The sequence below is a fragment of the Neopsephotus bourkii genome, unplaced genomic scaffold (genome assembly GCF_033783945.1).
Source record: "Neopsephotus bourkii isolate Nb327-2 ecotype Australia unplaced genomic scaffold, CSIRO-AGI_Nbou_v1 NB_911, whole genome shotgun sequence".
NCBI lineage: Eukaryota > Metazoa > Chordata > Aves > Psittaciformes > Psittacidae > Neopsephotus > Neopsephotus bourkii.
The window spans coordinates 2998223-3013534 of NW_026901405.1; the positions used below are offsets into that span (position 1 = coordinate 2998223).

The window sequence follows — 15312 nt, forward strand, 5'->3', positions numbered from 1 at the left end:
ACACACAATAGTTAGGTTTAAAAAATGCCAGGCTTGTGGGCTGTTATTTTGTTTTTCATTTTAATTTTAGCAAAGCAACAGCAGCTTCAGAAAATTATTCTGAAAGTCAGCAAAGAACACAGCAAGGAAAAGAAAGCTCAAATACGAAACATGCATAGTCTGTTCCTTGAGCTCTGCAAATGGGTAGAAAACAGCTACCTAAACATCCACTCTCACAAGTGAAAATCACAGAAGAATTACAAATTCAGAGTACATTCACAGGAGGTTGGACTGAGGGATACATTCTAATTTAGCAGTTCCTGACAGATGACTTAAATCTTGTATTACAGTCTAATGCATTCTTTGCAGTCTCTCACTTTGACCTCAGTTAAAAAAGACTAAGTACTTCAAAGGACATAAAGAAGTACAAATTAACCAATCCTGCCTCTTGATGTGGTTGAAGAAGGATAACTGAAAATTGAGTTAGGAATTGGTTAAAATAGTCAAGCAGTCTCATTACTGATGAACAAGCAGACCTTTTCAAAACCAGCTTCTCCTTACATATCCCACATCAAAACAAAGGCCATGTATTTTTTCTGCACACTATTTATATTTTTCTTTTTTTGGTAGAGAAAGCGCATGCAAGAATCAGTCTCTTCTTTTTTTCCGCACTCAACTTTTGCAAGACCCTTCTATGAGCAGCAGTAATGATACTCAGTTAGTGACCAACACTTCCTAACGGAAATGAAGCAACTCATAGCCAAAATGCTGCCTTACTGATTTTTCACCACTACAGTGCACGCTTACTGGAAATTTCATTACTGCACAGGGTGAGGGCAAGAATTCGAAACCTTTACTCAGAGTGGATATTGTTTTACACATTCCACAACTTTGAAATACCCATTTTTACTCTGGTGTAAATCCAACAGTTAGCTGCTTTTTACTATGGGTGGTGAGATCAGATTCGGAATGAGAGATTCGTATTTTAAGCAGAAAGGTGCTGGTTTTAATTTTATTAATATAAACTAAATAAGAAATGGAAACCTATTTACTTAAGAAATTGTACTTTTTCCCTGTGAACTAAACAGTGAATAGGTTTTTATTTATTTTATGATGACGTGTCTTGAATTATTCCAAAATAAAACTGAAATAAAAGAAATCACAGTACAAACAAGAGATGGCACCAAAACAAATGATACAAATAACAAACCTTCTCTGGAAAATGATACCTTTCTGAATGGGAAATGACTAAACGAATAACAGCTTCTTCCAGTGAAGAATTCCAAATTTCAGGTTTTGCAACATCAAGTTCAAACACCTATTTTGCCAAGGAATCACCAGCACCATTGACTGCTACTGTATTGGAAATGGTATTTCATTTTTCAGGTCCCTTTATCTCCCATGATCCTAAGTGCACTGCCTTGTCTGAAAGTTCACCAGACAGACTCATTCTTTTTTTCTAATACACCCTTTGTGCCTGCTGGGTTTATAGATTTCACGCCTGTTTGTGCAAGGTTAAGATGGGTTGCTTCACATTTTATGGAGACAGCCAACTGAAGTTCCACACAAGTGGATAGATGGGCTTAGACGTATAAAGTATGCTGTGACCAATGAATTAAATCTGTCACTCTCATCTTTTGTCTCTTTGCAGCTGAGGCCATATTAAGATATGAAAACCTGCATCATCAGTCACTTTTTGAAATGAAAGATTTCTGTATTTTTTGAACAGCTACACTACCTTGTATATCTTAATAGAGTAAACCAAAAGATATTTGCAGAACCTATGGTCCTGAATAAATTTAGAAGACTGATAAATGGTTTTTCTTTAATTCTTTCAATATATGCATTTAAAAAAATAAACTGGGGGGGGAGGGAATGATGACAGACTCAAAAGCCAGATAAGAATGCTTTTTTAAATATGTCAACAATTCAGCCATACAGAAAGACGGTACTTTTATATATACAAACAGTCAATATATACATTGCTCAGCCGATGAATGTCTGAAGATTACAAAATACTGAAGAGTCTCTTTGACCACTTATTCTTCTAATTATTAATTTAATAATTAAGATTAATCTTCTGGTATTATTTTGCCAGCCATTGCAAGCATAAGAACAGCATAATAATGTAGCTGCTTTTAAAACATTAGGCTTTTGGCACATTGTATTTGGGTGGACTGTTAGAACCTTTCCATTAAATTAGCTGGTATATATTTGGACACATGATAAACAGTATACATTCGTGTTCATGTACAGTCATATAAACAATATAATAGAAAAGAAGATGGAAGGGCTTTCAAGAAGCCACATTTGACCCTGCTCCTCTTGTAATTAAGAAAAAGAAAGTAAGCTAAATATAAAGCAAAGGGGATTTCCAGGAACATTATCTTGGATGCCTTTCATTGAGAAGGGCATATTTTCCTTCCATAGTACTCCTGTGAGAGCCTGAATGAACAGTCAGGAAAAAAGCTCTTGAACTAAAAAAAGTACTTTTTCTTCATCCCAGGAAACTTCTGGAAGCTTTGACTGTGATATAAACGGTTCATAATCAACATTCCTGTTCCTGCTTGCACTCCTCGGGGAGACATGCCAAAATAATAAGTGAACATAAACATTCTACGGCAAAGTGCATCTTACTGCCAGAGCATCAGCCACAGCATTTAATGTACTTGAAAATGCCTCAGAGTTGTTGGAGCAGGCTGATCCCATAACTCCCTGAAACCAGCATATTATCACAGTGAGTCATCCCTTCTTCTGCCCCAAGATGAAGGCCCTCTTTTTAATCACAGATAAAGTTGCTATGGCTATTGCTTACAAATGATGTGATTTGACTCTCCTGAAGCTCCAAGTTTCAAACTGCAATGCAAACTAATTAGAATTTACATCGAGAAGAACTGAGACCTCTAATTCTCTAATGTTAAATATTCATATAAATAAGAATTATGTAAACCCTAGATTTTAAGTTGTTAAATGTTAAATAAAAGATTAATACACAATTAATATTGGAATGCCAATGATAAAAAAAAAAGACAGCAAATTCAGGTTCACAGGTGTGCAAGCAACCTTAGGTTTGCCCTGTACATGTACAGACTACGGCGTAGTACTTTTCCAAATACCTATCTCATATAGCATATAAAGTGTACAAACAAAAAGTAGGAAGATGTAAGTTCTGTTGACATTGCTAATTCTGGCAATTCAAAACTTGCAAAACACCTGGAATCTGCAACATGATGTCCTGAGTGTTTTCTCACATACATGTTCATGATGCAATATGAAAATTATCTGATAACACAGGTTAGGAATAAGGTGTTTTGTATCCTTTCAAGTTATATACATTTCCAAAACTGGAAAAATACCAGGTTTGTGCTTCAATCTTATAACATGCAGTTTGACAAGACAGCACTGAACTCGTTTGTTAGGGTTTACTGCAAGGGAAAATAAAATTGCTTTCTTTGCGTTATTTGCAGGTCACAAGACAAAAATACCAATAAACCTATATATATATATATATATATATATATATATATACCAACTATCACACTAGAAGTACTTGAAGGGCTGACAGAGTAATATCCCTGACGGCACACTAGCTAGTTCACAAATCACAGCTCCTAAAGACGAAATTAGAATAACAAAGACTCAATGAAACTTTCCTGTGTTTTGTACACTTGAGACATCCAGTGGTTGAATAACACACCCAGCATTTACAATAAACATGCAGACTTCTCTCAATAAATAACTGCACACCATATAGTCCTATGAATAATGTGTTTAAGAGTAACACTAACTGCAGTTGTGGGGCTTCTTTGAGCTGGCATCCTGAGCAAAACATTGCAATGTTCGAATTTCAATACATATCTCCCAACAAGCACAGGTAATACTGCCAAACTATCCTAGTTAGTATCCCATCATTGTATAAAAGGCAGACTTCAGACCACCAAATAAGTTTGTTGTAATAATTTGTGATAATTCTCACCTTCTTGTATGGAGCATTTTTGTAACCAATGTCCTGAAGTTAAATTTCATGACAAGAAAATCCTATGATTTTAATTTCCACAGCACACTATCATATGCACACAATACAGTGAGCTGTGGCTAGCTCTCGTGAAATATGTTTTTTTTTTCCTTAAAACTAAAGCTGTTACAGTCTGTCTTATTGTAAAATATCAACTTTGCCTTTAAAACAAATAGTTTTCCAGTCCTTGGACTTCCACAGAAAGCTTCAAAAGGTCATTCAAAAGCTAAGAGGAAAAACTCCACTCCTGGCAGTGCTCAAGGCCAGGCTGCATGGGGCTTTGAATAACCTGGTCTAGTGGGAGGTGTCCTTGCCCATGGTGAGGGGTGGCGGTGGTGGAACCGGATCTTGAAGTCCTTTCCAATCTAACCCATTCTATGATTCTGTGATTCAGAAGCCCCAACTGTTCCAAGATGCATGATTTTTCAGTTGAACTCCTGATTTTAAACACAGGTGGTTTCTGAATAACAAGCAAATATATCATTAGCTTGTCCCTGGTGGCACGGGAAGCCTTTGGTACCACGACTCAGTGAGCTGCTTCGTGTCAGCTGAGACACAGAAAATGAGCGAGCTTTGAGCTTACAATTTGTACCTGTCTCTGTAACAGGTTAAGTGAGGTGCGTGCACAAGGTCATTTATCACAGCTCAGCTGATGCATGGGACTGCGATTGCATGCCTCAGCTCTCAGCGAATCCAATGTCTCCTGTCCTCCCCTCTTGTTCTGGAATGTGAAACTTCCTCCTCCCTGTCCTTCCTGGCTGACACTCTGCCCTGGCCCTTCTCACAGTCACAAGCCTGGGAGCACCCTCCACAGCACACAGACTCAAATATGAGGTTGCTTTGCAAAAGCAGGGTACACTGAGCAAAAACCTTTCTTCTTTGGATGCTCCAGAGCCAGTCACAACCTAGTCCCACATTTTTGTAAGAAAAACACATTAAAAGGAGGCAGATGTTTGATTTTAACAAAAGGTTCTTACATAAAATGTATACCCTGTTTGCACAAATAGAATTTTTAATTAGTTAAGAAAAAAAAAACAAACCCAAACCTCATAAAGTTAAGGCCTGTACTGTTTTAAACATCAGGAAAAAGATTTCCTGAAGGAATAGCTGGGGATCAGTGGCAGAAATGCAGAAACTTGGAAGTTGTCAGTGCCAAACACACAGTTCCTAGACAACACAGATAAAGGGAATTAGGACTCTTTCAAACTTTCTTAAAGTAGCATCCTTCGTCCTCTGTCTTCCCCCTTCCTGGCCTCCCTTCCTCCTCTCTGTAACCATGTAATTTATGGCTGGTGAAAAGTGCCAATTGATGACATCAACAGATTAATTTTCTTTCTTCAGAAGAGCTACCAGAACACTTGAGTGTCTGCTCCACCCCTGTGCCGGGAGCACATCTAAGAACTAAGAAGGATTCCTTGGGGGGGCTATAGGCGAATGCGTAACACGGGGTAAAGTTAGGTAAACTGCAGCCACCCTTCTGCTTTGACAGTTTTAGGTTGATCTCTGCTACTAAAGGGAACTCCTTACATTTCAGTACTCATTTTCAGCAGCCTCCTGCAGTTGCCAGAAGTACTGCAGCACTGTCTAGGCATTTCTTTGTACTGCTTCTAGTGGTATGGATCTCCACAAGATTGCTGCCTCCAGGTCTTTATCGTGTAACAGCCAAATTATGGGATTTTTACCGCATTATATGTAGATTTGGCCATGCTACCTAATTAGAAGCAAGCAGTACAAACTATGAAAGCAAACTCCAATGACAAGGTGATATATGGATTCCTTGAACACCCTTCGAGGTGTGTGTTTGTTTCATGCTTTCTAATGTAGTGCCAGCTAAGGCCAGGAATGCAAAATGCAGGTAAAAAAATCTTATCCTGACAGGCTCTTGTTTCTTTTCCACTTATCAAAACCCCAATGTGACTGAGTTTCATTACAAAGTTCACCTTCATTTAGCATTTCATTTGAGAAAAGGGGAAAAAAGGAAAAAAATGATTATGAAATCTTAGGCTTTGAGTATCGAGGTTTCCCCATTATTTTACATTCATAAGCTTCATCAATTTCAAATTTTCAGAATCTAAGCCATATACAACAACCTTGACTTTGACTACTGTGAGGCATCCCTGCCCATGGTAGGAGGGTTGGAACTACGTGATCTTAAGGTCATTTCCAACCTTAACTATTCTACGATTCTATGACTGGAAAGCTGGCTGTAGGAAGCTGTGAATGGTATCTGGCTGTAGGAAAGAACAATCCAACAAAAAAATATGGGGTCTTGCCTGTATAAATGGAATATTTATACATGCAATATATACAGCAAAATGCAATTTTGCTGTAAAATCTCTATTAATGTAATGAGGAATCATATGCCTGTATAAGGTAAGTTGAAGATGATCTTCATTTTAATAGCCAAGGAAACATACATGTAATTTTCCAGAGAATATATTTTTTAGTCTTATTTTCACATGCAGTAATTATAGGTTTTTAAATAGAAAAAGTGAAATAACAAGGAAGATCTACTAATGAGACAGAGATGGACAGACAAAGTCCAAAGCAACATGATGAGTTTGCTTTCACAATTATATACTGTAATGATAAGGCACTTTGATAGAGGCATACTGGTAAGGCAACACGTAGTTACACCGAAATCTACTTAAATAATCTCCAGCTACCCAACAGCAAAGATGCATTTCTCTCAAGCACACCCAAGAGCAATGCCTCTGATCTGCATTTACGACAGAGAGATGTTTGGTGTAAATGAAGTTAGGAGGTCAAGACTGCTGTCTGCTGTCAGTCATTTGTTTACCTTTTTTTCCTGTACTCGGGTTATTTACTAACTTTCACTCATAGTTGATATTTATTATGCCTAATTTTAGCATGCTTTTTTTTCCTAAATAAAGATGAAATCAAATCAAGACAAATTACATCCCTAAAGTAAACTGAGCCAACACTCAGTAATTCATACTCCCCTACATGTTTTATTACACTAGTCCTGTGTGTGAGAATTCACTTTGAAAAATCAGTAACCAAAAAGCAGCACTGCTGAATTGGGAGATCAAAAAAAAAAAGCCTTGTGTTGTTATAATCCCATCTTTAGAATGCAGTTCTATGGCAAGTTTAAGAACAGAAATGTCGAAATCTGCTATTCCAAAGATCAAGTAACACTATCTATTTCACTTGTCTTGGAAGTAGTTCTGGTGCCATAAAAGACAAAAGCAAACAAACAAAAATCACTGAAACCAAACAGGTAGGATTACCAGCATGCTTACCTAATTGGATAAACTGTGGATCGCTTTTCACTCCAGGTCCTGCCCCAGTACTTGCTGCCACTTCCACGCTGTATCGAATACCAGGAACTAGGGAGGGGATGACTACAGAAAAGGTAGAACCATCTACCGTCTTGTTTATATGGTATCGACTTTCATTGCCAAGACACCAAACCTGCAGGAAGTAAGCATATGGTATTTGTAAATGTTCAAAATCCAACACCAAGGGGTAAGTAGAAGGAAGGATGACACATCCTATCTGCTGGATATAGAAATTTAGATCTTGTCACTAACAGTGACACTAACTGCAGTCATAGATTTCTGTCCTAGGCATGGTATGAATACTGAAAAGATACTTGTTTCAAAGAGCAGCTCCAGCTATTAAAGTTATTTGATGGGTTTATTGCAATTCATTTACAGTTAAGCCAGTGACGTCAGTGCTAATAAAATTAAAAACATTAGTAACTCAGAACAAATAAGGGAAGTCAAGAATTGCTCACATAAACAACAAAGAGCATTCCGTTAAATGAATTTGCAATTCTCTTGTTCAGCAATTGCTCATCAAGAAACGCTTTCTTATTCAAGTGCAAGGGCAAGTCTGTCATCACATGATGTCACAAGAGAACTGATGTCATGCTGGAATCCAAACATTATCTTTTTATAAAAGAAAAGGCAGCAAGAGGCTGTGATGGAGTAATATGCCACCTTCTATTGACAGACAGCAGCATGATATCAGATCTCATTTTTAGTTGAGAACAGGACACAGGTCTAATGACTTCAATTCACCACTTTATACATTACATCAGTGAGATTAAATGATTGGGAGAAAAATATGGTAAGGTATTTTCACCTCTTTAGGCCTGCACTATTAATATGGCAAATGCTTGTAAGAGTACGGTTGAACTCCCAACTGCTGTTGAAAGAGAAGTAGCAGCTAATCTAGATTTGTTAGAAAATTACGGAAGCTGTGTTGATTTCCTCTTTACTCCCTTGTCACAAATGCATTACTGTACAATGACTATTTAGCCAGAAAGTTAAATTAGTTAAATGCAGTACTTTATCTGTAAAGAAGCAAACTTTCCTGAGAACAGCAGCATTTCTGAACCTGTGTTGACACAGGAAGGAAGATTTTGTTTTTGACATATGGAGCTCCTAGAAGATTTAGTAAGCAGATAGCTGCTCTTAATCCCTCATGTAATTCTGCTGCTGTGGAGATTGCCAAGTGAGTAAGCTAGAGTTACACATATAGAACAATTGCTAGGGCCCTTTCTGTACAGCACTTTCCCCCTGGACACTGGGGAATTTTATTCCACCTTCAGGACATTCCAAGACCCTTTTCCATTTTCCCAAAGATTTAAACTGGGCTAGTGGGACACTGAGCATCTGAAATGTATTTTAAGCTTCTTTGAAACAGAAACCCAACACAGCATATACATAACTGCTGCTGTACAGCAGCTCAGAACACACAAAGAGAGGATCCTTTTTTATGTTCTGATACTATGGAGGGTCTGTTTGAGTCAGTAGTAGTATAATTATTAGTAATATTGCTCTTAAGTCCATAAAAATCCTTTTATGTAAATAAGAACTCAATAAAGTACGGAACAAAAGATTTAAATCTGTATTTTGACTTACATCATTTTCACAGAAATTGCAACTGCCACCATGCACAATGGTTTTACGTGCAAACAATAAAAGCAATTTATTATGCACTTTTAACTATGCACTACTAATTCCTAAAACTGTTTTCCTCTTAGGCCCTCAAACATGTAGAGAAATTCACAAAAGAAGAATGTTATGTTAAACCTCAGGTTGTTCAGTACTTGCTATACTGTATTTGGTTGTACACATAAATAGGCAGGCGAAAACAAACTTTTACCGTAACACGAAGAAAGGAGGAATCCACATTATAATAGACACATAAGTGAAGAAAGAATTGTATAACAAGGGAATTTCTAACCATGCTAGGGAAGGAAGGAATAACTTCTGCTGTGATCTGAACTTCTGGCTTTTTGTATGTGCTACTGACACTTCAGTTAAGATGCTACCCTACTTCCTACTTATTTTATCCTTTAAATAAAGTAGGTACACTCTTGGCTTATATTTGAGCTGTTGAGAAAACAAAGAATTCCCCACACATATGTACCTCTTTTTCTTGGGAGAAAACATAGCAGATCGAAAAACAAAGAGGAAGAAAAAAAGAGAAGGTTTTACAAGACTTCTATTTGGATTACCTTGTTATTATTTTTGATCTTAAATCACTGGTTCTGTATTTATTTAGTTTTTAGACAAAAATATTAATTTCAGATAGCAACTTAAATAGCAACTACATGCATATTCAATGTGCCTGTTTTCTATCCATGGTGAAAAGCACAAAGGAAAATAATGGCATTTACACAATAAATGTGGATGTGAAATGTGCCAGTGTGCCATCTACTGCTACATTAGCACTATAAGACACTTGCTCCTAATACCTGATAGCCTATTGCCTCTGAATGCTATGAGGTATGTTAGGTATTATATCCACATGAAATTCCTGACTTTTATTGTTTTGTCCTTACAACCTTAACATTCCTCTGATGCAGTTTCTTGATGGAAATAATTCCATCTTTTCAGCTCAAGGTCTGCCTTTAGACAAAATAACTTCGCAAGTATTTTTTTTTTCCAACTACATTATATATCTGAAACTAAGCCATAAACTGATTTTTTTTTTACCAGTTGACAGGTTTTGAAAGGCATTTTATTCTTCTAAATTGACCATGAAGCTTAGTGGTCTCTTCCCTTTCCCATTTCTACTGAGGAAAAAGAAAACCAACCAGAATGAGAAGCAGAATGAGTTTTGATGGCTGGGAGTATATGCCTATAGCCCAGTGTCTTGACCTGAAAAACAGCCAAGACATTCTCATTTGAAAGGTTTTCTCAGTAACGCACATTTGCAGGAGACTGAAACCTCCCCATAGCTATAAAGCTTATTCGATTTCCACACACAGACACCTAAAACGTCTGTAGCTTGCTTAGAAAAAATTATCCTTATTTACTTTGCTATGCAAATTCTTGCAAAACAATTTGAACTGAAAATAAGTACAGTGTATCATACTAAACAACATCAAATATAAGAATTTATAATGTACTTAAAATTTGTTAAAAATTAAATAACATAATGAGAACTGTGTTTGTGTGAAACAAGAGAAAAAATTTCTATACACTAAATGCATTATTACACAAGCACATTCTTTACTTGAAAGTTTTCCATTTAACTACCCAGTTACACATAATTTAACTCAGATCTTAACACTGTTAATTATTATCCCTGAGCTTTTCAACTCATTAAACCTGTTTATATTTACTACTTCGTCCAATGTCTTTGGGTCACAAAACGGTTCTCAAACATGTACGGTTCCCTCTCTACTTGTGTGTGGATTTCTCAAGTTATAATGAAGGCAAGAAGGCAGTTGTTTTAATTAAGAGGGTTGAACCCTTTGCTTTGATTTATGGACGCTGTTTTAATTACTTTCTATCAGTCAGAATTACTAAATATGAAGTTTGAGTCAAACAATTTTCTCTCTCATTTGCTTTGACTAACCAGTAGATGGAGCCAAGCATCCACGAACAAACCAACCTGTCACTACCTGGCCAATAGCCCCCATGGCAGGAGCTCAAGGCATGCCAGCAGTACCTTATATTCTTGAACCATCCCGTTCTGGTTGTCCTCTGGGGGTGGCTGCCAGGTGACCACAATTGCTGTCCCATTCCCATCGTTCTTAGTTACTGAAACACTCTGAGGTGGAGCGCTAGGAGCTGTTTGTTTGGAAAGAAGGAGTGAAGGTAAGTTCATTACATGCACAAGTGGGTTTTTGTAACAGGAAGATGGTTTCTGGGCTACATAAATGCATTCTTTTATGCTCTAACCCCCTCACTGAGGGCAGTTGCTGCCCACTGCTCACAAGACAAAATGACACAGAAGGAAAGCAATGTGAAACTGCTACCAGGCTCCTGAGTCCTGCTGCAGTCTTGCTGTACAGGACAGGATAAGTCACGCTCACCAACCAGACTCTCTAAACTCAGGTACCCATTACCTAGATGTTGCAGTCCCAATCACTGAATTCCTCACTGGTCTCAAATCATCTAACCAAGTATCAATAGTTTTAAAAACTAAACTCTATAAATTGATCCAAATAGAATGATAGCTCTCAGTTCCTCTATTGTGTGGATAATACAAAACTCATTAAAATCAGTATGGAATGTGTTAACACATCTATAATAATAATTCATGTTTTGAATTTTAAATAGTCATTTAAAATGTGGACACTTTGCTGATGCTTAGGATGATAGGCTGAGAAAGTTGGGACTGTTCAGCCTGGAGAAGAGAAGGCTGCGTGGAGACCTCATAGCAGCCTTCCAGTATCTGAAGGGGGCCTATAGGGATGCTGGGGATGGACTCTTCATTAGGGACTGTAGTAATAGGACAAGGGGTAACAGGTTAAAACTTAAACAGGGAAAGTTTAGATTGGATATAAGGAGGAAATTCTTTCCTGTTAGGGTGGTGAGGCACTGGAATAGGTTGCCCAAGGAGGTTGTGAATGCCCCATCCCTGGCAGTGTTCAAGGCCAGGTTGCACAAGGCCTTGGGTGATATGGTTTAGAGCGAGGTGTCCCTGCCCATGGCAGGGGGGTTGGAACTTGATGATCTTAAGGTCCTTTCCAACCCTAACTATTCTATGATTCTATGAATGCAGTTAAGCACACCTCTTGAACCACCTGCAGCAATAAAACAGAGGTACATGGCATTTATACTGGGGAGGGAAGAGTGCAGGGGAAAGACTGCACATACCAAGAGGCACTGGCCATCTTGCATACTCATTATGCCTAAGCAACAACAAAATGAAGAGCTGCATGAACCTTCTCTTTTTAGTACACATATGAGATGGAAATACATAATTCAGTCCACTCTATATGTTGCCCTCATTCATCTTTTCATTTTGTTTTACTGATTGATCCAGATATAAAAGCCTTCTAAAACGTGGTTTCCATTCCCTCAGCTACAGTGCTTTGATGATTTCTGTGGTGTCTGCTATCTACTCAAGTTAGTGATTAGCAAGTGCTTGAATCTGACAGAAGTCACTTGTGCCCAGACCATGAACTCAGCAGGGAGGAGTGCACACTGCAGCGAAGATAAAAAGCACATTTCCCATTGTGTGCTGGAGAGGATTTTTGCACATCCCTCTCTCTGTCTCTTGTGCCTGGTTCTGAATATTTACTTCTGTGTCACCAAACAATTCACATAATGATCAGTCCGACACAGCCTCCTCTGCCACAGATTGCTGTTCTCAAACAGCATGCACTTCAAACAAAATCAAACAACGAACGTATCAGAGGGAAGCAAGCCAGACTACTACTTCAAAAAGGAAAGATGAAGACAGTCTGGCTCCCACTTGCCTTCTTCCAGGGTCTTTGCAAATTTCACTTCGCTATCTGCTCCCTGAAACTCATTAAAAAAAGGGCGGGCCTTGATTTCGTAGTTTACACCTTTCTTCAGCTCGGGAATGATAACGCTGTTTTTGGTCGGAGTCTTCACTTCAAAGATTAACCACTCCGACTCTCCATAGGATGCTGATGTAGGCCGGTACAGAATTTTATAGCCTTGGATATACTGGGATTGCTGGTCCACCTGGTGAGACAGTAGAACACACAACATAAACTTTAACAAAACTGAACCAGAATGATGTCTGTGACACTATGCACAGCCCTTGGACTATGCTTTTTATTTGAAGTAAACAACACTGTCAAAGCGGATAAAGGCTCCTTGCATTACAGCAAATTACAGGCCTGATTCACAAGTGCATTAATCTGTTTGATGCTGGTAGAACTGCACTGGTTCCTGTGGATTTATGAAGGCATTAAAGGGGGATAATGGAGTTGTATAATATGCCCCAGCTCTGTGAAATGAACAGCCTTTGCATGCATGGCGTGATGGAGCTCAGCGCAGGCCAGGTTTCTGCCCACCCAGATCTGCCCAGCAGGGCAGGGGCACATGGAGGTAGGTGGGAGGGCGAGAGCAGGGGATCTACAGCTCCACGACTCAGGGTATTGAATATAGAGATCAAAGGGAGAGCCTGCCAACTCTCCGGAGGTGTGGAAGCCTCACAGAATCCATGCAATGAGCACTGCTTCCTGCCCACTTCCTTCTGGAGAAAGCAAACTGAAAGGGCAGCCAGCTGGCACTATCTCCATTGCTGTGATTAGGCTGGGCTCTTTCAGAGGGCTGATTCGTCCAAGCACTTCCCTTGTGTCCACCCGCTCGGCAGGACGCTCCTCTGCTGGAGGGAATGGGCTGTTTTGAGAGGGCTCTGAAGAGGCTCATAAAACTCAGCATGGCAACACAGATGAGACTTGGAAAGCAGATCAAAATGATACTCAGTGGTCCTGAGTGCTGCACAGACCAAGGGAATTTTACATCATGTCTGGAGAAAGATATCTTAATGTAAACAAGGGTGGGACTCACTGTTTGGCTATACCTGAAAGAGAAAGCTATCTTAACAGAAGTGAATTCTCGTGGAGCATTCACTATCTTTTAACTACCATTTTCAGTGTCTGATTAATAAGAAAGTCCAGTAATAACAACAGAATCTTTAAGAGTGGATCAGATTTTCCCTATTTTCAAAAATCTCATATAATGGCACAATAAAACTGTTTGCTTGCTTGCACTTTTGCTCCAAAAAAGCAACGTTTCATTTTTAATAATCACATAAAGAATGAGTGTGTTAGCTGAAACTGAGGTAATGCTTATTTTCGAAATTGCAGAGAAGCCACAGGCCACCCAAGAGACTGACAAAAACTGCCTGTCTGGAAAAGGTTGTTCTGTAAGGAAAGGTCAAATGAAATTGCACTAGGCACCTTAAAGATGTTTTAACAGAATTAGTTAAACCAGGAGATTGCCTGCTGCAGGTGGCGATGATGCAGGTGACAGTGTAATTGCTATGCAACACAGCACACATTAGCTGCACTTTTGAAGCACCCAGGAGCCCTGGTCATGACCCAGGACTCTGCAGGGGTAGGGCTCTTCTACAAAGTCGAAGTGCCTTTTGCTCCTGTTTAAAATGTTCTGCCATGGCATAGCAGGGGCTACACCCTGTGATCTCCTCAACTGTTTCTGCCAATGTACTGACACGTTCAGATGGAAATCCTAAAAAGGCCTCACAGATCACTCCCTTTGGATTTATTTCCACACCTGGTATAATTATTCCACACTTCTTCATTCTGCATCCTATTTCAAAACCGCTCTTCTTTGAATCACATTTTCTGATCTCATTGCTTGGTACTTGCAGTTTCCCCATGTTGTTCTGACTCTTAATTTATACCTCTTGATGACCAAATGTCTCCATCAGTAAGCCATTTCTAATCCTTTCCTTCCTGAGGCCTTAGCTTGTAAGCCTACTTTGCATCTTTTTCATGTATGTTCCCATTCCCCTTACTCCTGGACTCCTACAGGATGGTTTCCTTATTCCCTCATTTCCTCTGCTGTATCATCCACGTGGCCAACCTCCCGCTTCCTCCCACCAAAGCAATGTCAACAGAGCATCTGAAAACCATCTGACCTTTTTGTCTCTTCTCTCTGCACTGTATGTACTTACAGCACTGTGGGAAAGGACAGGTTAAGATGAGGCTATATGGGTTTGGGAGTGCTTCTCAGTACGGATGTAGGATGAAGATAAGACTTTCAAAGAGAATAATGCAGTATTTTTCTCCACTGGTGACTGACAGAAGTGGAAATGCCCATGCTATCTCATTAGGGGAGTGATACATTTCCCACTGAAAGCAGTGCAAAAGCTTCAAATTATATGACTTTGAAGGCTTTGATCAGTCCTTTAGCTTCCAGAGGACAACTCTGAAACTCTCACCATATTGTAAACAGCACTCTCTATGGAGACAGGAAATGGTGAAAATGGAGCAACATTTAGTAAAGTAGGAAAGCAAAGCCCAAGCGGCACTCATTCCAGAGAAAAACACTTCATTTGCAAGCATACAAACTACACAGCTTCTTAAAGTGTGGTTCCACTGCAGT

General features: G+C 39.0%; 1 protein-coding gene across 8 annotated transcripts in view; it reads right to left on the reverse strand.

Annotated features, from left to right (window-relative positions):
- ROBO1 (roundabout guidance receptor 1) overlaps window positions 1-15312 on the reverse strand; it is a 696828-nt gene that overhangs the window by 36894 nt on the left and 644622 nt on the right. For all 8 annotated transcript variants that reach the window (XM_061357727.1, XM_061357725.1, XM_061357729.1 and 5 more), the window contains 3 exons: window positions 12687-12918; window positions 10928-11049; window positions 7258-7429 (listed from right to left, as the gene is read on the reverse strand). In XM_061357727.1, the coding sequence (XP_061213711.1) occupies window positions 7258-7429; window positions 10928-11049; window positions 12687-12918 (526 nt within the window). The remainder of the gene's footprint in view (window positions 1-7257; window positions 7430-10927; window positions 11050-12686; window positions 12919-15312) is intronic.